This window comes from Canariomyces notabilis (genome assembly GCF_033297395.1).
Source record: "Canariomyces notabilis strain CBS 508.74 unplaced genomic scaffold N656scaffold_21, whole genome shotgun sequence".
NCBI lineage: Eukaryota > Fungi > Ascomycota > Sordariomycetes > Sordariales > Chaetomiaceae > Canariomyces > Canariomyces notabilis.
In genome coordinates this window covers 105,960-128,374 of record NW_027041843.1, presented here as the reverse complement: position 1 = coordinate 128,374, position 22,415 = coordinate 105,960, and the positions used below count along the sequence as shown (strand labels likewise).

Below are 22,415 nucleotides of genomic sequence, written 5' to 3'. Positions count from 1 at the left end.
GCTGGTTCAACCAGCAAGAGAGAGAGAGGAGGATATCATGTCAGGTGCTCATTTACTGCTACCTGAGATTGCGCCGTCATTTTATTGGCGTTTCGGGGTGTCCCTGGTGTCGCGATGGAACTCCTGCTACTCGACTATCACAGCATATTTGGCGCAGATTTGGTGTTGTTTCATTGGGTTGATTCGTTCTGTTTGGTGGCCAGCCAGCTCTTGCATCTCCCGGCGTCCCTGTTTCTTTTGTCGTCTTCTCACTGTCCCTTCTTCTATTCGCCCTCGTTGGTCTATTTATACATATCAATATCCATAGTAGTCTTGTACAGATATAGAACAATGCATTAATACCCTCCAGAACCCCGCTAGCTCGGGCTCATGAAGTCGTCCTATCTTACACCCGCTCACTCACCCAGATAGCGCCTTTACACCCGGCCCTGATAATGCCGGTCAACAACCAGTGCGGCTCAGCCTTTTGGGCGTCGTGCTCGACAGCATGATCAAGGTGCTCCAGCTCCTCGTCGCGGATGCGGCGTAGGGTGTTGATGAGCTCCGTGAACTCGCCCCCGACCTCGTAGCCTTCGCGCTCCCACTCGGAAACCATCTCGAGCAGCCGCCGGATCTGCCCGTTGTAATGGCCGCCAATCTCGGTCTCGACCGCCTCGGTGCACGCCATTGCCGCTTCCCGTCCGAGCATCGCCGTGGTCCACCCCAGCCCCGTGGCCAGCACGGACCATAACGGGTACAGCGCAGTCGGCCGCACGCGGTGCTTCGCGAGTAGCGAGTTGAAGGTGGCCAGATGCCCGGCCTCTTGGTCGTACATGTGCTGCATCAGGGGCCGCAAGTGCGGTTCCCGCGCCGTCACTGGCGGTGTTTGCGCCGTGTAGATGAGTGTTGCGGCCAGCTCGCCCGCTTGGTTCACGCGCAGTGCCGAGGAGAGGAAGGCTTGTTGCGATGGGGTGAGGGGTTTTCTTTTTTTAGTGGTGTTTTGTTTGGAGTTTAGTTTTGGATTGGGAGGTTCCGGAGAGGGCTCGGTGGTGGCGCTGGTTTGCCGGGATGGTGGTGTTGACGAAAAGCGGCGTGCTGCTGCTGCTGATACTACTGTTGCTGCGGGAGCGGGAGGAGACGGTGGTTGTGGTAGTGCCCGTGTGAAGAGGGCGGGTTGGCATCGCCGCATTGCGCGCTGCGCTGCCGGGCCGGCTAGGGCCATGATTGTAAATCGTGGGTTTACGGCGGGTGGATGGTGATGTTTGTGTAACTGTTTTGTATTGGTGGAGGTTGTGTAAGTGGACAACCGGCTCGTCGGTTCGATATCATGAAGTGGGCTGATTGAAGATGGATCATTACGAGACAGCTGTGCTCAGCTGCAAGTCGTTCTACTGCAGCTGCAGTTGCGCCTAGTGACTTGTCTTTGTATCCGTGCGGCCCACTTCTTTGTAGGCTGCATGTGCCAAGACAGGTACTGTAGCCAATCGCCAAGGCGCCATGCGCTGGGACTTGAGATGGTAAGTTGTAACGTCGAGTTAGGGCGTCTTCTAGGTTGGACTTCCCACTTACAACATTGGGACTTTCTGTTCTCCCATCAACCACCGGGCTGTGAGGCTGTCCGAGCTCACATTTTGCCAAACGATCGCCAAACAACCGGCGCATTGCTCTATTGCTTTGGCATTGCATGTATTGATGATCCCCTGGCCGTGTCGTCCGCGTCGTCCATCTCGATCCGAACGCCCATTGTCAAAAGCTTGAGCGGTCGCCGTGCTTTATCATTGTGTTACCACACGCGGACCAACTTTGCTAGCTCTAGATTCGTCGACCCCCTGAACTGCCACCATGTCCGATATCGATGATGAGTTGCTGGCTTTGGCCGGAGGCGATGCGTCCTCGGGCGAGGAGGAGGAGCCCATGGACATGGGCCACGACGAGTCGCGCTCGCCTTCACCAGCTCCTGCCCAGCCTAAGGAAAGGGATACGCCCGCTAGAGGCGTGGCCGTGAAGAAGACACCCGCGAAGAAGGCGAGGAGGCGCTCCGGGAGGAGTGACGACGAGTCGGACGAGGAGGGCGAAGCGTGAGTTCAGCCCCTTTCCGTTTGGTACTCCCTCCTGTTCCGGGACAGCCAAGTGGTTGTGCGAAGGTGACAAGTTGGGCAGTCACAACTTCGCGCAGCCTTGTTTGCCTTGAGGTTTCGTACCCAAACTTGGCCGACTTCCTTCGCTCCATTACTTGCACCATAACTTCTTGCCGCCCTCGACCAGCCGCACCTTTTTATTGCCCCTCTCGCTCACCACATTTGGCGAGAATTTCTTTCACAATCAACCTTCACCTTTTCAATCGCTTCACGCCTTCAATCATTGAACCGATAACTAGCCATGACTGTCCCATTCACGCAGCTAATCACTCCAGCGCCGATTAGGTCGTCGCCTCCGGCTTCACCTAGCTCCCAAATGTCTGCTCCCATGGAGGAATCCGAGTCCGAGTCGGAAGTTCCGCAGAACCGATCCCGCAGTGTTGACAACGAAGAGAATCAATATCCTGTCGAAGGCCTTTTCAAGAGTCACGAGGAGAAGGAGCGGATCATGAGCATGCGCGAAATCGAACGGGAGCAGATACTAGCCGAGCGTAGGGAGGAGAACGAGCGCATACGTCAAAATCGCATGCTACGCCAACTCAAGGTCAATCAGGAGAAGGACAGCAAGAAGCGCAAAGCCAGCGCTGCCGAGCTTGAGGATGCCTCGCGCAAACCGGCTCGCGCCCGAACCAAGGCGGGCGAGAGTAACGAGAAGATGGACACCCTTCGCCGCGCGCGGGAGGAGCGCAGCAGTCGCAAAGAACAGAGAGAGCGCGACAACGACCGCCGCCGACAGCGATCTCCCTCATACCGGCGGAGCCGCAGTGCCGACGACCGTGACAGCGATATCGAGTGGGCCGGCAAGTCCAGGCCAAAGTCTAGAACGCCCGAGCCTAGAGAAAAGCCCCCCGCCGACCTCCGCGATGTCGAGCGTGTTCGCGTCGGCCGGAGTCGCTTTGCAGAGGTTTGCTTCTATCCCGGCTTTGAGCAGGCCATCACTGGTTGCTTCGTTCGCATCAACATCGGCCCGGACCCTACAACTCGCCAAGAGGTCTATCGCATGGCTATCATCAAAGGTGAGTTCCTGTATACAGGCACGCGCCAGGAGATATCTAACTTTGCCCCAAGGTTTTTCCCAGGGCCGGCCCTATGCTGTGCCGGATCACTCCGGACGCCCCATGGTAGTGGACCTCTACGTCAAGGCGGCCCATGGCAAGGCTCAGCGGGAATGGCCGTTTATCAGCTGTTCCGATCGGGGTTTTACCGAGGCAGGTCCCCAATGCCAATAAACCCAAGCGATTTCAGCATGCTGACATGTTCCTAGGCGGAATGGAACCGCTACAAGCAAGTTTGTCTGTCCGAGGGCGTCTCAGTCCCGACGAAGCCCGAGCTGGTCAACAAGATTGACGACATCAACCGGCTCGTCAAGCGCCCTTGGACCGAGCAGGAGCTGGTTGAGAAGGTCAGACGCCAGAACGCACTCCACGCCAAATTCAGCGGCGCTGAGCGCGACCATCTGACCCGGCAGCTCGAGCTGGCTCGCGCCCGCGGAGACGAAGAGGCCGTCAACCGCCTACAAGATAAACTAGATAACCTCGAGGTTCCGCGCCTCGCATTCAGGACGTCTTTAACGCCACAAAAGAAGAAATCCGAGAACAAGGGCCCGTCGCAGCAGGAGAAGCTGGCGCTCCTGAACGCCGAAAACCGGCGCCGCAACGCCGAGGCCGTGCGCAAGGCCCAGCTCAAGGAGCGCGCCCGCGCCCGCGAGATTGAGATGCGCCTCGAGCGCGGCGAGCAAGTCGACGACGACCTCAGCCGCCGGGTCAGGACGCGCATCAAGTTTATGCACGATGCCAACGACAACGACCCCGCCGCCCTCAAAAACAAGCCGCAGAGCAAGAAGGGCGACACTACCGGCAACAGCGGTACGAGCACCCCCGTCAATGGCAATGGCAGCGGCGCGGGCACGCCAAAATCGGGCAACGCGGCCCTCCTGCCGCATATCGCCAAGCTGCAGGAGCTGCAACGCAGTCAGGCCAAGGCGGGCGTACCCGTCATCCACAAACCGCTTATGGACGACGATATTATCGGAGCGTTGGACTTAGACATTGATGTGGAGATTGATTGATTGATTGATGCTGGGATGGTTGGGGGAGAGGGGATTTGCTTCCTCTGAGGGATGGTGCATGGCGAGAAAGGCCTCGCTTCTCGGGAAATGGTGATGACGGTTGGCTGGCGTGATGAACTGTTTCCCTCCTATGCCCTCAACCGGGCTTTCCTGGCAAGGAGACAGGGTCTATGCATAGTCTTCAAAGACGAGTCTAACTTCTGCCATTCGGAACAAGCAAAAACCGGACCAGCTAGTTACAGAGAGAGATGGTTCATGGGTATCTCGGGTACGGTACAGCGTGGACTTGACCACCTACTTACTTACCTTACCTTACTCGTCTCAATTGAACATATATCATTCACTGTTGCTTCCGTGCTTGCGAACACCGTGCTTGTTTGAACTCACCTAATATACTTTGTAGGGGCATTGATGACATACGACTCGGCATTCGTTCCCAGATACCAAAAGCGCCATACCCCCCTCCGTTTATTCATCTCCTCTAGTAAGTACAAGAAGCTAGAAACTACAAATCCGGAAAAATGAAGAGCCAGTACATAGTGGCATCATACTACAACAAGTAGGTAAGTACTACCGGTACTCAAAGTGTAAGGTACTCAAAACATCAAGCACTGTACTGTGTCTGGTAGTTCGATTGGGTGATGAGGAATGGGAGGCGAATGACTCGATCCAATCCAGCAACAACAGACCCGAAAGAACAGAACAGATCAACAGCTCAAACAAAGCTGCCGCTCCCCCAACAAATAGTATGCGCTTGCGCCCTCCACTGTCATTCGCCCAGACCCCGAAGGAAACGCAAAAGCACCCGACCAACCCGGTCAATTTCATCATACTGATGCTCGTCCTCCACCTCGTCGCTGCAGTCCCAATCCTCCTCACACGCCAGTGTAATCCCGAGTATCAAGACAACCCCCATTGCCAATAACGTCAATATTTCTTGAAAGCAAAGGTAGCCCACCCAGCCCAATCGAGTCCTACCCGTAAAAGAAGGGTTGAAAGTAACAGAGCCATCTTGAATTCTTTCTTCAAATACCAAACCCCCTTTGCCTTGCCTAGCCTTGCCGTGTCTTGCCCATGTAAAACGAGAAATCCCGTAATTCGTTGACCCATCATGTGAACAAACCTCGCAATACGCCCTGCTTGCCCGTGAGAGGAGAAAAAGTTGGGAGAAAAGGAAGAGAGCAAAAGGTAACATGGCATTAAAATCTCGTATGTGCAAGGCCCGGAAGTTCGCTAAAAACACAAGAAGGGGGTATTTTCTCTCTCACCCTGCCGCTCTCAGCTGCGCGTGCATCACTCTCAAGTTCGGCATCCGGCGCCGCAGAAGGACCCTTCTCTCACTCCCTTGGCCACTGATCCCTCTCAAATTCTTTTCGCCTTGCGCCTCCCCTTGGCATGGTTTGCCTTTGGTACAGCAGCGGGAGGAGTCGGCGTGACAAACGTGACATGCCTGTTCTCGTCCTTCTTCAGCTTGACCGCACTGACTGCGTTGGCACTACTTGGCGCCCGACGACGGCGACGTTGACCGCCACGGGGAATCGGCCGCGGAGTGTCATCTTCCCGCCCCGTGCCATCGTCTCCTTCGTCGTCGTCGATGTTGATCTCAGCAACGTCCGACAGAGACTCAGTCTCCATTAGCTCGTCCTCGCTAGAGTTGGAGACTGACGAAGCGTCATCTGAATCGTCGTACTCCCCGTCGTCACTAACCAGGGAGGGCGCGTTGTTGCTAGTCATGGTGTTGGGGCTCAAATCCACATCCATGTCGTCATCGTACGGAGGGGTTTCAGGTAGCTCGGTGGTCAACCCACTATCTGGTGGGCCGGTAGGTGCGGAGGCTGCGACGTGACTCTTGCTGCTGGCGGGGCGGGGAACACTCGCCGGCTGAGAAGGTGAGACCGCAAAGCGGGCAGGCATCCGCATGGCGGGTGTGCGAACAGCCGAGGTAGACAGGGCATCTGATGTCGAGGCGTCGTCCGTCGCGCTGGGTTGCTCTGTGTCCGACTCATCCTCGGGCGAGAGCCAATCCAAATCGATCTTTGTTTTCGCATCGGTCACTTGGTCCTTCAAATTCCCGCCGAACTTCTTCTTCTGCATTAGCTGTGAAAGATAAGGAGCGTCTGCCGAGCCGACAAAGCGAGCCTGCGATCTACTGGGCTTGTTGGGGCGCGCCGAGGCTGGTGAGCTTGAAGCGCATCCCGCATTCGGCAGTTTGCCTTCCCGGTAAAGCTCAAGGGACGCTTTGAGACGAGATAGGAGAGCCTGGTAGGCTTGCCCCTCGGAAATCGACTCGGAACGGGCCAAGGGATGGACCAAGCCCGATGCAGCGCCGCCACAAGGGGCCTGCCTCTCTTCACCAACGACGGTTCCGCTCCCGTCAACCTCGATAGGATGCCCGCAGTGCACGGCGGCCTCCTCGTGACTCTTGAAGTCCCGCCTGTGAGCTATACGGCAATGATTGATGAAGCCCTGCGTGCTCGAAAAATCCCATCTCTGACAATCGATGCATACTAGCTTGACTGTGACACCATCGGATCGTTTTAGAATGCAAGGAGATTGCTTATCCTTCGGTTGCGGGTATCCAGCGGATAGGGAGTGCAGCCGTGATCCAGCCTGGCCGCGGGCAGGTCGCTGTTTGAGAGAACCACCAACATCAGACATGCTGTTCCTCGTCGTCCTACCTTCCGCGAAGGCGCCCTTTACCCGGGCAGTGTTTGGAACATTGTGGGCATCGGGTGAGACGCCATCAAATACCGGATCAGGTATCAGCCACTTAGCATAATGACGCGCGTATGGGCCGTCAACAACCCCGAATGGTGGCGCCCACTTTGGCAGGGGCTGGCCAGGCTTCGGCTGCAATGCTGGGCCTCTGCCGTTGCTGATGTCCAGCATCTGGCTGGGCGTCGGGCACTGGATAGGATAGGGAATTAGGTGGCATCGCCGTAGTTGCTCAAGTGCAATCTGGCATTTGGCCAACTCCTGATTGATGAGCCGCAGCTCGTCGTGCTTCAGGAGCACCTCGAGGCCAAACTGATACTGGACAACTTCCCTGGCGGCCTCCAAGTCAAGAGCCTTGCTGGACCTGCGCTGCATGCTCGCCTCCTCGCCATCGGCTGAGGCAGAGGTCGGCGACGGTAAACCACCATTCTGCTCCGTCTTGAAGCGCTTGGCGGGCGGATACGCGGCTGAGCAGGCTGCCGTGTCAACAAAGCTTGGACGGCGCCTCTTGGGAGATATGGGCGTCGGAAGACCTGACGCGCTAGGTGGGACAGACTCAGCGCAATCAGGCAGGCGGTGACTTGTTTCCACCGCCTTGTCGCTTCCCCTCGAGTCCGAAGCCCAGAAGCGAAATACGGGCATGGCCTGCTCGAAGGGGGTTGAGGGAGAGCAACCCCGGCGAGTGTCGGGAGAGACAGACGTCGGGAAGCAAAAGTTGTGCAGGGACAACGGATATAAGTGTCCCCTTTGGAAGCGTGTCGCAAGGCAGCAAGGCACACCTTTATTGGGATGTCGGGGGCCGAAACACACGGGAAGAAAAAAGGGGTGCGGTCGGGGGAATGTGCAATGTCCAAGGCTGACGTAACCGTTTTGGTCGTGTTGCAGATGGGGCCTGTGAGTCAAGGATGGTCCGTTCGCTCGGGAAGCTGCACTCTTATTTGGCAGCTGTGCTTAGTCAGGACCTTAAGAGTGGGGCGACCTGAGTGGGACCCGATTGATTGCTGGCTGATGTGGCCGTACCACAGGCCAGAGAGAGGCAAACGGCGCTGGCGCCACCCTCGCTCGGTGCTGCGCAACAGTCGCGACTCCCTGCTGCGACCGGGCGCTCAGGGAGAAGAAGTGACGGCTTGAAGTGAGCGCGAGAGCTAATCAAAGCCTCGAAGGTGGTCGCCTGAAGCAAGTAAAAGAGAACGCTTGCGAAGTTAAAAATGATAAATGAGTGCGCGAAGGAGCGAAACTGCGAAAATGGTCGATCGCGCAGAGGCTTGCGTGGTTTTGGTGAGACTGGATGGGAGTCGGTTGCAAGTTGATTGAGAGAGTTTGGGGGTTGGTCGCTGTCACGCGGGTTGTTGTAAGGGGAGACGCTGCGCCCGTCGACGGGGGAATTGTTTGGGATGGCTTGGAGGCAAAATGATGAATGCGAGGGAACAGGCCCAGGTGCCACTAACGCCGCCTGGACCGCGGCCAAGCAGCAACGAGCAGCAAGTCAGGAAGGGCCTGCCACTGAGCTGATTGGGCTGATTTCGGAAAAAGGCAAGCATCGGGTGGGGCGGATGCTCTAACTGAGCCATGACCACCTACCACCCTTCTTCGCAGCTTGTTGGAGTGGAAAGGGAGGACGGGCGGGACCGCGAATAGAAAAACAGATGTCTTCAGCACATACAAAGTGCTCCGGAGTCATCCAAACATGGAGCAGCGAGGCCAAATCCGTCATCTCGAGCACCAGTCACTTGCAGTCATCTACACGTGTATGCTTATCAACTCAGGCAGAAGTTCCTATGGAGCTAAGGTATTTGTGTTGAAGAGGACACTGTGCCTGATGAATCCCTCTGGGTGGACGAGGGCACCTGTACGTGTTAGTGATAGACCAAGACCGGGCTGTGCACATTCGCAACCTGAATCTTTGTTCTGATACGGATATACCGGTAGGTCCCCCTCAAGAAGCCCGGGCCACCTGCAGCAAGTTTGGTGTTTCGAGGCAGAATCTCTCTTTTCGGTAACACATCTTTGCCAAGAATAGAGCGCATCATTAATCCAGGAAGTCGAGCCAGTCGGATTGCAACGGTAAGTACCGCTCACATCGTCGTATTGTAATTTCGCTATTCGCACAGTAAGAACTATGCATGTAAGGTACGGAGTACATACTGTGAATATTATCGTTTATCGCATGTAACTTGAACTCGAGGTAATTAGAGCTTGCGTTTCCCGAATCCATCCTGCAAGACACAGGTGAAAAGACACTGCACATTGTCCCTCCTTTCGACTCTCAAGAAAGGAAGAGAAAGGAAAACAAGGCGACTGCATCATAGCCTGTTAGTCTACCAGATAAACCGAGTACGATGACCATGTACATGTACCTTGCGTATTGCATTATGAAATACACTGGCAAGATAGGTACCAATAATTTATCGATAAAGTGAACCCTTTATCGAAGGCTCAATGGGTGTGCCCAGGTCCCAGGTGTTGAAGTCGGCTCCAACAAGAACCACTGGCAGTTTATCAGAATTCCACCGTACAACATATGGCAACCATCCAGACTACCACGGCTTTACGAGAAGCAATGCGGTTCGCTGAATTAGACGTACCAGTTGGCAAGCGAAAATTCCAAGACGAAAGCGTCGATACAAACCCAAAAAAACGGCGAGCCCCGAATACCCAGACCGAGACCACCCAATCCCAGTTGTCGACCACTAGCCCATACTACGAAGTATGCAGGCCTCTCCTCACTAGACTGGGCGCTGGATTCGAAGTCAAGACGATGTCCGTTCTGCCATCAACTAGCATCAGCAAGCATGTCGAACGCGCCCTCGAACACCTCGGCCGCTTCAGCGCCTGGGATCAAACAGTATCTCCTGGAGTCGTGCTGTTATGCGCCAAATCTGCCGCCTCGAACAAGCTCATCACCATTTCGGAGGTAGTCAGGCGGCGCATTGCCGAAGCCGAGCAGAAGTGGTTTCAATACAATGTGCTCAGCGAAACGGTTCACGAGGAGGTAAATCAACCGGCAAAGGGTCCCTCAGTGGTGAAGGACACGATAATTGGCGTCGATACCGAGCAAGACCCCGAAGAAGATTATTTTGAGACGATACAGCCGACCGTCCACGAGCGAGCGGTCAAACCGGTTAGGCTCAGATACAAAGCATACATGATCGTCCTGTTATCCCGGGTTAGGCTTGACGAGTTGAAGGGGGGCCAGAACATTTCCCTGCAGACGAACGAGCAACATGTTGAGTACCTGCGGAAGAAGAAAATGGGGTTGGTTGGCTGAAGAGTTGTCGGGAACCGACAGATGCTCGGCAGAGCATTACTCTATCTTCGCCGGTTTAGGTCCGCGGGAGAGGCCGCTTCGGAGCTTCAACATTGCGCTGTACCCATGATACCCAATATAAATAATCGTCAAGGACGACCGTCGCTGGATGTTCGTTTGGTAGGGGCACGTCTTTCCTCTCGGTATCACTAACATGCCTGCTTTGCGAACCACCGATCTTCGTGAAACTTCTGCTCTGACGACTCTCAGGAAGACTCCCTTCAGACGGAAACGCCACGCAAATGATCCGATAATCCCCATTCCTTCGATACAATCTAGCCATCATATACCTAAACCCATGCAGCCGCTGCAAATGCAATGCCATGTGATACAACGCTCTCGTCCACTAGTACACCTGCTTGGGCGTAATACCCCCAGCATTTTCATGTCCACACGGTGCGTTTGATCTGCGCAGGCAGAACTGACGCAGCTTCTTCCTCCTCTACAGTCTACCCAGATTTGATCCTCGCAAGCTCAAGGCTTGTCCTGAGACGAGTACGTGATCCTCAGCACAAAGTTGACCACCACGGCGAGGAGCAGGATGATGGCCAGAAAGGTAGGGCCAAACCGGTCGTCAAACCCGGCCTGGCCCCGCATCCGTATCGATTTCGCCCGCCAGTGGTACGTTACGAGGGCGTATATCATGGTCGCCATGGCCACGCCGGTAAACAGGAACGCCGAGATGAAGGCCGGGCGGTCGCCAAAGTTGAGCATCCCGATGGCCAGGGCGCCGAGGATGACGGTGAAGTTGAGCCATGAGAGAAAGGTCCGCTCGTTGGCGAAGAATACCTTGGGCTCGACGCGCGTCGGGAGCGCAATGCGCTTGCCTGATTTTTATGGGCGCGGTTAGAGAGAAAAGCTCGGGTTAGTATGCTGGGGAGTGGTTGTGGACAAACCTGGGGCGGTCTGGAGTAAGGGCTGGCTGGACATTGCGCGAGGGGTCGATCAAGATGATATTTGTTGTGCGACGGGCAACCAGGTCTCAATGATGAGATTAGACAGCGATGACGAGGTCAGCCCAGCATTGAGCGATCCTGATTAATGTCAGAGATCCGGTGTCCAAGATTAACTTCGGTGTTGCTGTTGAGGAGGTTTCACCGTGCAGCTGGAGCTCAGAATCATCGCAGTTTGCGGCTGCCAGGAAATCAAAGCTCAGCAATTGATCAATGACATGAACGTCAGTGACCCCCACTAGGAATCATAAATTGAGGTGCACGTGGGTCCGTCCTCGAATGGCACTGGCAGTGTCTTATCACGTGCTGTGGCGTCGCGTGCCCAGTTGCCCCGCAGCGGCTACGGAAGGTCCAAGCGCCCGTGAGGCTGACGTTTGTTGTTCGAGTCCTCGGCTTCCAATCAGGTTGTGGCTGGGCTGAAGATCCGATTCCTTGCCAAAACGCCGGTAGTTGGGTATCAACAGTGATTGAGATCCAAAACACTACTGTACTCCGGTGGCCGGCTGCATACCAATCTCAGCTCCTGAAACTCCAGGCACTTCCTGAAGGCCCTTTGACCGCAAGCATTTAAGACCGATCCCGATACCGGCAAGGGATATTCAAGGGATATCCAAGGGATATTGGTGATCATTTAAGGCTTCAGCTGTTTCACCCCGCTCGATAGCATACGAACAACCGGGGATTCAAACTAGACTACAAGATTTCTGGCCCTAACAAAATGGCTGCCCAAACAAATTCGGTACGGGCGTGATCCACGAGGATGCCGAGACGAGGAAGGATAGTTTGGCTGACACTGGTCCCGAAAGCCGATTCCACTCAAACGCCTCGAGCAAATTGCCAACGATGTGTGTTTCTCCTGGTTCATGTTACTGGAATTGATAACCCAGAAGGACACAGCTGACATCCACGCTATCGATAGGTGTGCAACAGTGTCCTCGAAAGCGTTGAATTCTATGAGCATCCTAAGACGGCGCAGTGGAACGAGACCATTATTGTACGTTGACTCCTTTGCACCCATACGCTACGCGACACCAAGCTGACGACAACACCGCCTCCAGAACAAGATGCTCAAAGCTGTGATGTCCGAGGCCACACCCCAGGGTGCCACCGCACCGGCCTACAAGTTTGCTGTCAACAGCACCATCTTCCAGCACGTCGTACCGACATCCCAGCTCAACAAGCCGACGGCGGCATCAACAGAGGCTGATGGGACGTACAAGAAGGGCCAGGCCGGGCGGCGAGGCATGCACAGCGCAACGGGCGGCTACTGGAACGAGAAGACCGATGGCATGTGGAGTTTCAAGTGGGACGGTGAAGGGAAGGGTATGGACGTTGTCATCATGCTTATCTGGATTGCTATCTAGGAGTTTGGAGTTTGGGTAAGATCTTCGGTATGAGGACGTCGAAGACACCCACAGTCTCCCACGGTGGCCTATCCCGCCAACAGTCGATCCGCGGGCCCAACAGATGTCCTTGTGAGCCTTGGTCTCGGACGCATTAGAGCTCCATAGAGCTGGTGGTATATAGGTTCTGTTGATGACCCTTCCCGGATGTGAGCGCTGCCATCGATAACGCAACATCCACCAACGCACCAAGACGTGTATTGTATCTATCTAATATGAAAACCTGTTTGTCATGTTGCTGCATATAAGCCTACCACTATTCGATTTTGGAAAAATGCTTGGTCCTTGGGCCTCAGGCCACTCCCATGTGTCTTGAACTTAAAGCGAGTTGAAGGTACTGTATCCGATCTCGGGGCCAACCGACGTGGCGTGGCCAGGTGGCTGTGTAGCACTGGCCACAGGCAATCACTCCAATTCTACCGAAGATCCCTTCGCCACTTGAGAGATGTCGCCTCATCTCTTCGCGTCCTCGTCGAGTTCGTGTCTCCGGTGTTCAACCTTGCCAAAAGTCCGGCATTGCACGCAAGTGTGTTGTAATTATGTATTGTACTGTACCTGACTTGCTTGTCCAAGTCAAAAGGGTATTGTAATTTTCGTCAAACAATTCGGTCAGTTACCAACGTATCGGAACTGCGGGGCATTTCCTGCAGGTGGGTCCTGGACAAATCACATCAACCCGAGTCGAGTCGCAGGCTCTCATCATGAAAAGCCGCTCTTTGGAAAGCCTGACCTTGCGACTTCTCCAAAAACATTCATGCGAGCTTTATTTTCTAATGAGAAAACCGTCTCTCTGACGGCTGGCTAAACCTTCTTTGTCAGAACAGGTCGGGATGAGACCTGAGGAAGTGGCAATACTTTCATATGGGCGCTAATGTCGATGTTGGTCTTGCTTCCCCCAAGCCGCTATTCCCGGCCAAGAGCCTGTTTTGCGACCTCAAGATGCAGGATGATGCATGACATTTGCGGATCGAAAGATCTAGACAATTCTCTTCCCACATGCCCTGCACTTTCCTGATCAGTTGTGCTTCTGGTTCGCTGTGATGGCCGGTGACGTTGGGGTAGCTACACGCGTGTATTGGCTGATGGAGAGTGCGATAGCACACTCCCATCGCTCCACAGACCTCCAGCATGGTGAATTCGCAAATCCGCTGCAATCGGCTGGGGTTGCCGGCAACTGTTGCTCGAGCCCGGCACCCACCTCTTTGTTCTTGATCCCCACTAGAACGCAGGCCTGAAGGCGAGGCCCGGCGATCGGACGAGGCACTAAGGCAGAGCCTGGTCAAACATCGACGACGAATCAGAAATCGGTAGATCACACTCCCCAGCTTTTTTTCCCTTTTGCCCCAGCTCGCAAACGGCAGCTACAGTAGCCTCTTCCTGTCCTTTGGGTTGGCACACCAGCCCAATTCGGTTGCATTTCCATCACGCGCTCGGCAACCTTGGCGCTGCGCCTGGTTTCCGGCACCGACCTTGTGTTGAACCAGTGCAAGGACTCGCGGCAGCTCCGATCTCCCGAAGCTGGCCGATTCTTGCGCCATACGTCTCCGAGCTGGCCACACAAAGACAGACAGCCCTTTGCCTCAACCTTCCTTAAGTACCAATATCAATCCGCCCTTCCCCTCATGAGCTTGCTATTGAGGGGCCCTCCGCATCCACCCCGCGCAACTACCGGCATCGGTACCTGACCCCCCCTGGGACAAGCGCCTGATATATATACATCGGACAAGCCGGAGCTGGCTCCAATCCGTCACCCAGGCTAATATCTCCCAACCCCTCATCGCCCTTTACGCCCATACTAAAGCTGCTTGAGACGGGATCAACGACTGCTACCCTCACGTCGCCATAGGGCGGCCCTCATTGCGATACCAACGACAAATCTCTTACCCGTCAATCCCATTCCACCTCAACCATGATTGAGATTCTGTACAGCGGCCTGCCCTCCTTGGAGGCTTCGCGGCCGACATTCAGCAGAGAGGATCACAGAATGAAGGAGCTCGGCCTTCCGCGGGGGACCAAACGTGCTCCGCGCAGATCCCAGACACAAGACGAGTACTACTTCGCTCAGCCGCTGACCTTCACCCTTCGGATGATCCGTGAACCGGTCCAGTCCCGTGAAGACAGCGTGATGGCACAAAAAGAACGCCAGATTGAGGCAGGCGAGCAGGAGTTGCAACGATCACGGGCCCCGGTACGGAGACCGCCGCTCGGCTCCCCACGGAGGTCCTACTCGGTGACGGACAAGGAGCCACTTCCCCACCATCACCAACCGTCGGCTCGGTTGACGTTGTTAGACTTACCCGCAGAATTGCACTATGTCATCTTCGATTTCCTCGACCCCATCGACAGCACCTGCCTAGGCCTAACGAACCGGCATTTCTACAACATTCACCGTCGCATGCGTGGCACCGTCCCTCTTTCAGCCCGCCGAGATGGCCCGAACGATCTAGAGTGGGCGTGGCACTTGGCAGGAAACATCATACGAACAAACCCAACGGCAGCCCATGCCAAGGAAGCCATGGCTCCCCTAGCCGGGCTTGGGGAGAAGGAAAGGAATGCGCTGTCAAAGCTGCGCATCCGGGGGCAAGGGTACTGCCGCAAGTGTGGCGTCACGCGGTGTCAACTACACAAACACATACAGGAGTGGATGGGAGAGGGTCTTGAGTACTGCTCAGTCAAGGAGAAGTTTGGACCCGTAGCGCCCGAAGGGGCCAAGTCGTACTGCTACAGGAGCAAACCAGGTGATCCGCGGCGCTGCGGAAGGCACTCTGCGCGGAAGGACAAAGTCGTGCTACAATGAGCTGGCATTCGGCTGCAAATGCCACATGGCGTCTTGCTCCATGACGGAGCATTGAAACGTCGTACATTTCCGGTTGCGAACGGGCATGCTTCAGAGCGCGGTCTGGTCAACCTTGAGAGGTTTTAATCAGGGCTTAGCGTCGACCTCCTCGTACATTTCGTTATTGAGTAGGATGATCATAGTATCGGTATCCAACTCCGCTCAAGAGATCATCACCCTGGAAGGGTTCTGCTATGAGAGTATTCTGGTGTCCTCAAATATGCCCATCTGACAGCGGCAGCTCCCGTGGTAGTGGGGTAATGGTCTGTCCTCGGTGTCTGAGTTGAGTTGTGCGCTGCTCGGCGAAGTTGAACCCGAGGCTCAACCTGCCAATTTGGATTCCAGAACATCATGGTACGCGTGTTCACTCCGCTTTCTAGCTTTCAATTGGCGAAAGTAAAGTAAGGTAGAAATTTCGACACAATGGTTAGATTCAAGTACATGTGTACCTAGTATATGCTTCGCAGTTTCTCCCAAGCAGCTTCCATCACATCACAAACGCCACATTACGCCACGCGCCGGACAGCTTTATAGAGAGCACGGGCCAAGAAGAATGACGTGACCTTTTGCTGCAGGGGAAGCCCATCCCGGCAATTTCCAAGAAACGTCAAATTTGGTTGCAAATTCCGCATCATCAGCCCCTTTCAGACAGACAAATACCTTATGTAAATTAGGCCTACATACTTTTTCATAGAAGATACTGCTTCGACTCCGGCCACGCATGAGTTGAGCGAGCGCAAGCGCATGCCTTGTCTCTCTACACTAATTTACACTAGACGTGGACACCAACAGCTCCGCGTCGCAGCGGCATTTCGACCGGGTTCTAAACCGGGGGTTTTTGGCCTTCTCCGTGTGGACCACCAGGGATTGGGTCAATTAGGGATCTCCACGTATGGTGTCTCGTCTCCTTCTCTCGTCCTTGGATCAAACATCAAGCAGATTCGAGCCGTCGCCTTGGGTTGGCGTGCTATTCTTTCTGTTACACGCTGGTGTCGCAAACTACCTTAGACTTCGCCCCGAAACGGACAGGTAACGAGTGGATTGCTGAGAGCCGACAATTGACCACCCAAGGGAGCTACAGCTAAGCAACGACACCTACCACAAAGCGGGCAGACCACGCCTATCACGTCAATTGCAACCGTTGCCTAGTGATTTGCGACTCTGGGCGATCTACGACATAAAGTGGTTCCACAATCCACACGTGTGCCTCTCCGACCTACAGGAATCTCCCTTTTTCACGGGAAGGGCGCCCGTCCAGCTCCGGCCCAGCATGTCGTCCCCGGGCTCCTCGTCTCACAACGCCGGGAAGCGCAAACGAAACAACACCGCGGCCAGCAAGGTGGAAATGGACAATCAGCAGACCATCCAGACGGAGTCCCGCGACGCCTCAGCCGAGGAGGGTGATACGACGGCTCCGGAATCCGGCCGCACCGCCGCAGCCGCCCACAAGAAGACCGACTCGCTCGGAGGCAGCAGCAGCAGTCACCCGCCTAGCAAGCGGCAGCGCGCCAGTTCCGACCAATCTACCGCCATTGCCGGGACGCCAATAGGCCATGCGCAAGCAGTCGACCCCGGCGAGCCGAGCGACACCACCGAGGCGAGCGTGGACATTGCCGAACGCGTGGCGCGAAAGGGCAGCCGGAAGGCCTCGACAACCAAGGAGAGCGCCGCGTCTACTACTACTACCGGCAACGGCACCACAAACGGCAGCGCGCCCATCAGCAGCAAAACCGCCGCCGCCATGCCTCCGCCCCCGATCGGCAAGCTCACACACCCGCACGGCTACAAGACCAACCCGCCTCCCGTGGGTAGGCCGATAAGGGTGTATGCCGACGGCGTGTTCGATTTATTTCACCTTGGGTAAGTTCAGGGCTAGCTTGGCTGTCACGAAGCTTAAGGCTAATGTAGGGTGTTGCAGACACATGCGTCAGCTGGAACAGGCGAAGAAGGCGTTCCCGGATGTGTATCTGATCGTGGGTGTGACCGGGGACGAGGAGACGCACAAGCGCAAAGGCCTCACGGTGCTTACGGGCAAGGAACGGGCCGAGACGGTACGGCACTGCAAATGGGTCGACGAGGTCATCGAGAACTGCCCCTGGATCGTGACGCCCGAGTTCCTCGAGAAGCACCAGATTGACTATGTCGCGCATGACGACATTCCCTACGGCGCCGACGAGGGCGACGACATTTACGCGCCTATCAAGGCCGCCGGCAAGTTCCTGGTGACGCAGCGCACCGAGGGCGTAAGCACCACGGGGATTATCACAAAGTGAGTTCTCCTCAACCCCGTCCCTTCCCTCCTTATTTGTCTTTTCTATCTCTCCCCTTTATTTGAGAAAGTTCGTAAATCTTGACACGGGAACCTCGCAACCTCCTTCGCCCCCGAAAACAGAATAGTCCGCGATTACGAAAAGTACATTGCCCGGCAGCTCAAGCGCGGCACGTCGCGGCAGGAGCTCAACATCAGCTGGCTCAAGAAGAACGAGCTCGAGATCAAGCGCCACGTGCAGGACCTGCGCGACAACATCCGCGCCAACTGGGCCACGACGGGCCAGGAGCTCAGCCGCGAGCTCAGGCAGTTCTGGCCCACCAGCCGCCCGCAGAGCCCCGCGCGCCCGGCGTCCCTGCTGCGCGCCGATTCTAGCAACGGCAATGGTAGCGGGAATGAAGCGGCGTCGCCGAGCAGCCCGCTCGGTCCCGGCGCGGGACTGGGCTTCTTTGGCCCGAGAAGTCCCGGTGCTGCTGCCGGTGGTGAGAGGGGGAATGGGAATGACTTTATTACTGGATATACCCTCGGTTTGATTGGGGGTGTTAGGTCTTGGGTAAGTGATTCTTTCCCTGCCGGTTTTGCGGATTCACCCAGTTTCATTATTCTTCGCCCCTTTTTACGAGTGTTTCTGTTTGCCATGTCCATTTTCTCATTTTCCCGCCATAAACTACCTGCTCAGAGCAAAAGCGGGTTGACAACCTCACGCTAACACCCCCATTCCTAGATGACCAAGAGCCGCAGGGCACCGCGGGAAGACGGCAGCTGCCCTGTCAGCGACGAGGATTCGGAAGAGGGCGAGGACAAGACAAGTTACCGGCGGCGGTCTATTCAGACCAGCCAGCGGTCCGAAACATGATGGGTTGAGGTGAGCTGTTCTTTCTGTGGAATGGTACACGCACAAACAAAGGCAGTGGGGCAAATCGTTGAAGCCCTGTGGTAACACTAGGCTGGTATGCGCGGGCTTCTTTCTGGGTGGTGTTACAGCCCGCTTGTCCCTACGTTAAAAATGATTTCATTACCGTTGGGACGAGAAAAATAGGGCATGAGGGAGGATGGGCTTGGGGTATGAGGTAAGTTTGATCTCTTTCTGAAGAGGAAAAAAAAGTGGAAAGGACGGCTACGGTTATAGATTTTTGCTCGGTTCTGCCGGCGGAGGCGTTACTACTAGTATCATCTATTTAGCACTCTCTTCAAGTTTGCCCATCACGAGCAATGGTCCCGGGGAAAGATGCCACCAGAATAGACGTGGTTTTTGGGATTTTCCTGTGGTTTTCCAAGACAGTTCTCTGAGTGGCAGGAGGTACCTAGCAGGGTGGGTCGGTTGTCCTCTAATTCTACGGTCTGGCTGTTGATATGTTTAGTTCGAAGGCGAGGGCGACACAATAGACAACATATGCCAGCATGCTGTCAACATCATGGTTCATAGCAGTGCCCGCTGGGATCATGAGTCTGTCCCCACGCTTACATCGAACTTAAATGTCAACAGCCAGACCATAATGCCAAATATTTGCCCTTTCTACACTGACAGTAAAGAGGTAAGGAGCGTTACGTCCTTCGCATCTAGGGATAGATGGGTGAGCTTCGACATGAAATCACGGTTACTGGCATTATCATATCTAGAGACCTTGATATGTGTCCCCGTCACAACTGAGTAAGGTGTCCATGTCAGCTGCCGTCTCACACTGAAGCCCGGCTAACCAAGATAGATGCCAAGGTGTCGACTGTGAGGTCGGAAACTCTGGTCCTCGATGACGACTGCATTCTAGGCAGCCTCAAACAAACGGGAAGGTCGTTAGGACACCGGGGGCACGGGTTGAAACATCGTACGAGGCTCGAGAGCTTGGCTGTAATTGACATTTGGTAAGGATCGTTAGGTTAGGTTATTTGCCACTGCCGCACGCTTGAGAGGTCATATCGTCAAGCATTGCCAGCTAGGAGTTATACCACCAGCCCGGATATCTCTGTTCATTATCTTTTCATGCACACTAATAAAGCTGAGCTGGAAGGGCTGAGAGGATGGATGTAATTGTACATATTGTGGTACAATTCAATATGTACCTATGTATGGACAAATGGCATGCGGCGTGCGCTGGGAGTCGAATCCCTGCCCGTCATATCACAGTTTATATGGTCTGGATGCCGGGAAATCGGGAGCTTTATGCCGTGTCGACGCGCAATAGGTTATTTTCCCGGAACCGAGTGTGATGGCCAATAGTCAACCAGGACACATGCTTCTGGATCAGTTGGCGTAGGAAGTAAGTGCATACAAGGGTGGGTGGCAGTTTTCTAGAAAGCAAGATCGACGGGTGATACATAGGAGAGCCTTAACGTTATGTCTCAGGGGGTATTGTTGTCCTAGCAGGGTCAGGGTTTGTCTTCGATAGAGACGGGATGCTGCCACGATCCATTTACGCTTATGAATCCTCATGGACGAATCGAGATACAAGCAAGCTAGCCTGCATCGAACCATCGAATTATGTACGCTTAATCCTCATGAATACAACCCAACTTAGAGACGGTAAGTAGCTCTGTATAGATATTCAAGCTACCTGGACCCTGGCTGTTCGTGATCAAACGGCACGACAGCATCTGACGACCAGAACAACGACGTATGTACAGTACAATACGTATTGGTGTTTTCGCAGTGTTAGTGTTTTTGTTAACACCTGCCATTCATGGGCTAGTTGATGACGACCAAGAGACCACCAGGCGCAAGATAGTTTAACTGTAAATCCTGTTGGCTCCGCGGACATAACTTGGCATTCGAAAGCTACTTGTGTAATCTAGTTGTGAAATGGTCTCCGAAGAGGTCACCGTGTCCATAACCATCAAGGTTTTGACTCTGTCGTGGCACCCGTCCCGCGGTGTAGAGCCGGCGGTCAACGGCGGTTAGCGAGATAGCTTACAAAGTAGCTTCATTCTTAGACTAGTTGGACTTTGCTATTGGCTCAAATTTTGGATAAGATCAAATCTCATGAGCATGCATGGCTCTGTGTTCTGAGGACCTGCCTTTCAAGGTGACTGTGCCACCCCCGCAGCTTTTTGTCGAGCACGGCAGCAGTTGGCTCTACAATTTCGAGGTTGGGAGGCAGGGCGGATCTTGAATTGTAAGGGCGAGTATGTCTGTCTGGTGAATATCGAGGCTCTGGCTCTTAGTTCTACCAGCCGAAGTTCTGCGGGGGTTGGAGTGGCTATCAAGTATCAGTTAGTGATGGTTTGCGATCCAGGATACCACGTGCAACTGCCCTCTCCCCAGCTACATGCCACGGTTGTTGGTGGTGTATATCTGTAGACTGTAACAGCTGGAAATGGCACTGAGATGGGGGTTTCAAGATATCCGGGGGTTGTTCCGCGCGGGGAACACAGCTGCTTCTTGCCCGAGTTAGACGAGCCCGCCGAGGAGACGAGATCGCTTCGGCATACGCATTAGTTAAAGTAGTGTGAGAGAGACACCGGGACCACGTGGAAGGCGGGCATGAAGGAGCAGTAAGGTTACACGGACCTCACGAAGGAAGCTGGGCTGAACACCGAAATCGCCGACTCGCTCAAGTGTGAAACAGTTTCAGAACTTGAAGGTGAAGATAATGTTAGGGCCTTGTGTGTTAACGCGGCTGTGGCTATGAATGGATTCGTGTCCCTCTGTGTCGCACCCAGCAACGGTAGAGCTATCTGTCAGCCGGCTGCAACCGTCTGCCATATTTAATGAGACGGCTAACATCAGTCAAATCGTCGAGGTTTCGCCGGGACTCAGGGAAAAGCAACGGAACAGGCTGGTGGTGATCTCTGCATTTACCGCGCTAGTGTACGCGAGTTAGGCAGCACAATTAAATGTGGCTGTGGGCGGGAAAAGCCCTGAAAAAGGGAAAGAATAGTCACGCTGAAGTAACATTAACCTTCTGCTGTAACTTACCAAGTCTAACTCCATTGTGAATACAGTACTACAGTACAGTAGTACCTTACCGCTCTGTCCGGATGTATGCCCTATACTGCAACTGCAAGTAGTCAATCGAGGCAGGTGGACCCGGTGGGCCGAGTCTCGCACCGTCCCGGGTCCCGGGCCGTCGTCGGAAACCCGGACACCAACCCATCGGTACCCCATGCCTGTACTGTACATACACTACGGTGTTGTGTGCCTTCGAACCACACCACCTACCTTCGTACACTTGTAATGAAATATGAGCTTACGGGATTGCGACAATTCCTGAACATAGTGACGTCTGGCACCCGTTTTGCAGGAAAGCACAGGATTCGGCAGTGCCTGACAGACATGACACTGCAAAACTCAGGTTTACAAGGGGCCGGCCCGGCCGGGTTGTTAACCGACGCCAGGCAGCAGGATTAATCGCCCGGGCTGAACGTGTTAGTGCTGTGAGCCCCGCACTTAAACGATAACGCTCAGGTACAATACAGTACGAATACAACATGTATGTACTTCGTAATTGCACCCGCATTGCTCAAAACACACCCTCCAAAGTGTTGCCAAAGAACTATGCTTGGGCAGACCAGTGTAATGTAGTCGAGGTAGCGTAGGTGTGTTTGCGGATATTGTACTTCGCTCCAAAATGGAAATGGGGGACCAGACGAATACTCTCGCAAGTAGTCGCAACAGCCGCGGGTGCTTCCGTCAATCAAGCTGAACTGGAGCTGATCTCCAGAGTCCAGACCTTCTTATTCTTGTCTTTGACTTTGAAGAAACACGGCGCCAAGTACTTCAAACCTCAAGGATGCAAGAGGAAGGACTTCGGAC

General features: G+C 54.6%; 8 protein-coding genes across 8 annotated transcripts; 5 read left to right on the top strand and 3 right to left on the bottom strand.

The window, feature by feature from the left end:
* Positions 1-161: 161 nt before the first annotated feature.
* On the bottom strand, positions 162-1,311 carry N656DRAFT_782088 (COQ7-domain-containing protein). Its single transcript, XM_064815694.1, has one exon. The coding sequence runs from the start codon at positions 1,199-1,201 to the stop codon at positions 386-388; it is 816 nt and encodes a 271-aa protein (XP_064667628.1). The 5' UTR covers positions 1,202-1,311; the 3' UTR covers positions 162-385.
* Positions 1,312-1,525: 214 nt separating this feature from the next.
* Positions 1,526-4,535, top strand: N656DRAFT_831034 (uncharacterized protein). The gene is made up of 4 exons (XM_064818619.1): positions 1,526-2,057; positions 2,403-3,133; positions 3,186-3,325; positions 3,382-4,535. The coding sequence occupies exons 1-4, from the start codon at positions 1,822-1,824 to the stop codon at positions 4,183-4,185; spliced, it is 1,911 nt and encodes a 636-aa protein (XP_064667627.1). The 5' UTR covers positions 1,526-1,821; the 3' UTR covers positions 4,186-4,535.
* Positions 4,536-5,547: 1,012 nt separating this feature from the next.
* N656DRAFT_714583 (uncharacterized protein) lies at positions 5,548-7,542 on the bottom strand (the record flags this gene model as incomplete). The annotated part of the gene is made up of 1 exon (XM_064811987.1): positions 5,548-7,542. The coding sequence occupies one exon, from the start codon at positions 7,540-7,542 to the stop codon at positions 5,548-5,550; it is 1,995 nt and encodes a 664-aa protein (XP_064667626.1).
* Positions 7,543-9,126: 1,584 nt separating this feature from the next.
* Positions 9,127-10,462, top strand: N656DRAFT_295424 (uncharacterized protein). Its single transcript, XM_064809158.1, has 2 exons — positions 9,127-10,327; positions 10,418-10,462. Exon 1 carries the CDS (start codon positions 9,422-9,424, stop codon positions 10,166-10,168), a length of 747 nt encoding a protein of 248 aa, XP_064667625.1. The 5' UTR covers positions 9,127-9,421; the 3' UTR covers positions 10,169-10,327; positions 10,418-10,462.
* A 219-nt stretch (positions 10,463-10,681) lies between these two features.
* On the bottom strand, positions 10,682-11,137 carry N656DRAFT_714541 (uncharacterized protein; the record flags this gene model as incomplete). The annotated part of the gene is made up of 2 exons (XM_064811982.1): positions 10,682-11,034; positions 11,104-11,137. 2 exons carry the CDS (start codon positions 11,135-11,137, stop codon positions 10,682-10,684), a joined length of 387 nt encoding a protein of 128 aa, XP_064667624.1.
* A 655-nt stretch (positions 11,138-11,792) lies between these two features.
* Positions 11,793-12,808, top strand: N656DRAFT_782083 (uncharacterized protein). The gene is made up of 4 exons (XM_064815693.1): positions 11,793-11,899; positions 11,967-12,005; positions 12,080-12,154; positions 12,219-12,808. The coding sequence occupies exons 1-4, from the start codon at positions 11,879-11,881 to the stop codon at positions 12,522-12,524; spliced, it is 441 nt and encodes a 146-aa protein (XP_064667623.1). The 5' UTR covers positions 11,793-11,878; the 3' UTR covers positions 12,525-12,808.
* A 1,664-nt stretch (positions 12,809-14,472) lies between these two features.
* N656DRAFT_714453 (uncharacterized protein) lies at positions 14,473-15,360 on the top strand (the record flags this gene model as incomplete). Its single annotated transcript, XM_064811973.1, has 1 exon — positions 14,473-15,360. One exon carries the CDS (start codon positions 14,473-14,475, stop codon positions 15,358-15,360), a length of 888 nt encoding a protein of 295 aa, XP_064667622.1.
* A 1,178-nt stretch (positions 15,361-16,538) lies between these two features.
* On the top strand, positions 16,539-17,738 carry N656DRAFT_295568 (uncharacterized protein). The gene is made up of 2 exons (XM_064809159.1): positions 16,539-17,259; positions 17,318-17,738. The coding sequence occupies exons 1-2, from the start codon at positions 16,670-16,672 to the stop codon at positions 17,670-17,672; spliced, it is 945 nt and encodes a 314-aa protein (XP_064667621.1). The 5' UTR covers positions 16,539-16,669; the 3' UTR covers positions 17,673-17,738.
* Positions 17,739-22,415: the final 4,677 nt, after the last annotated feature.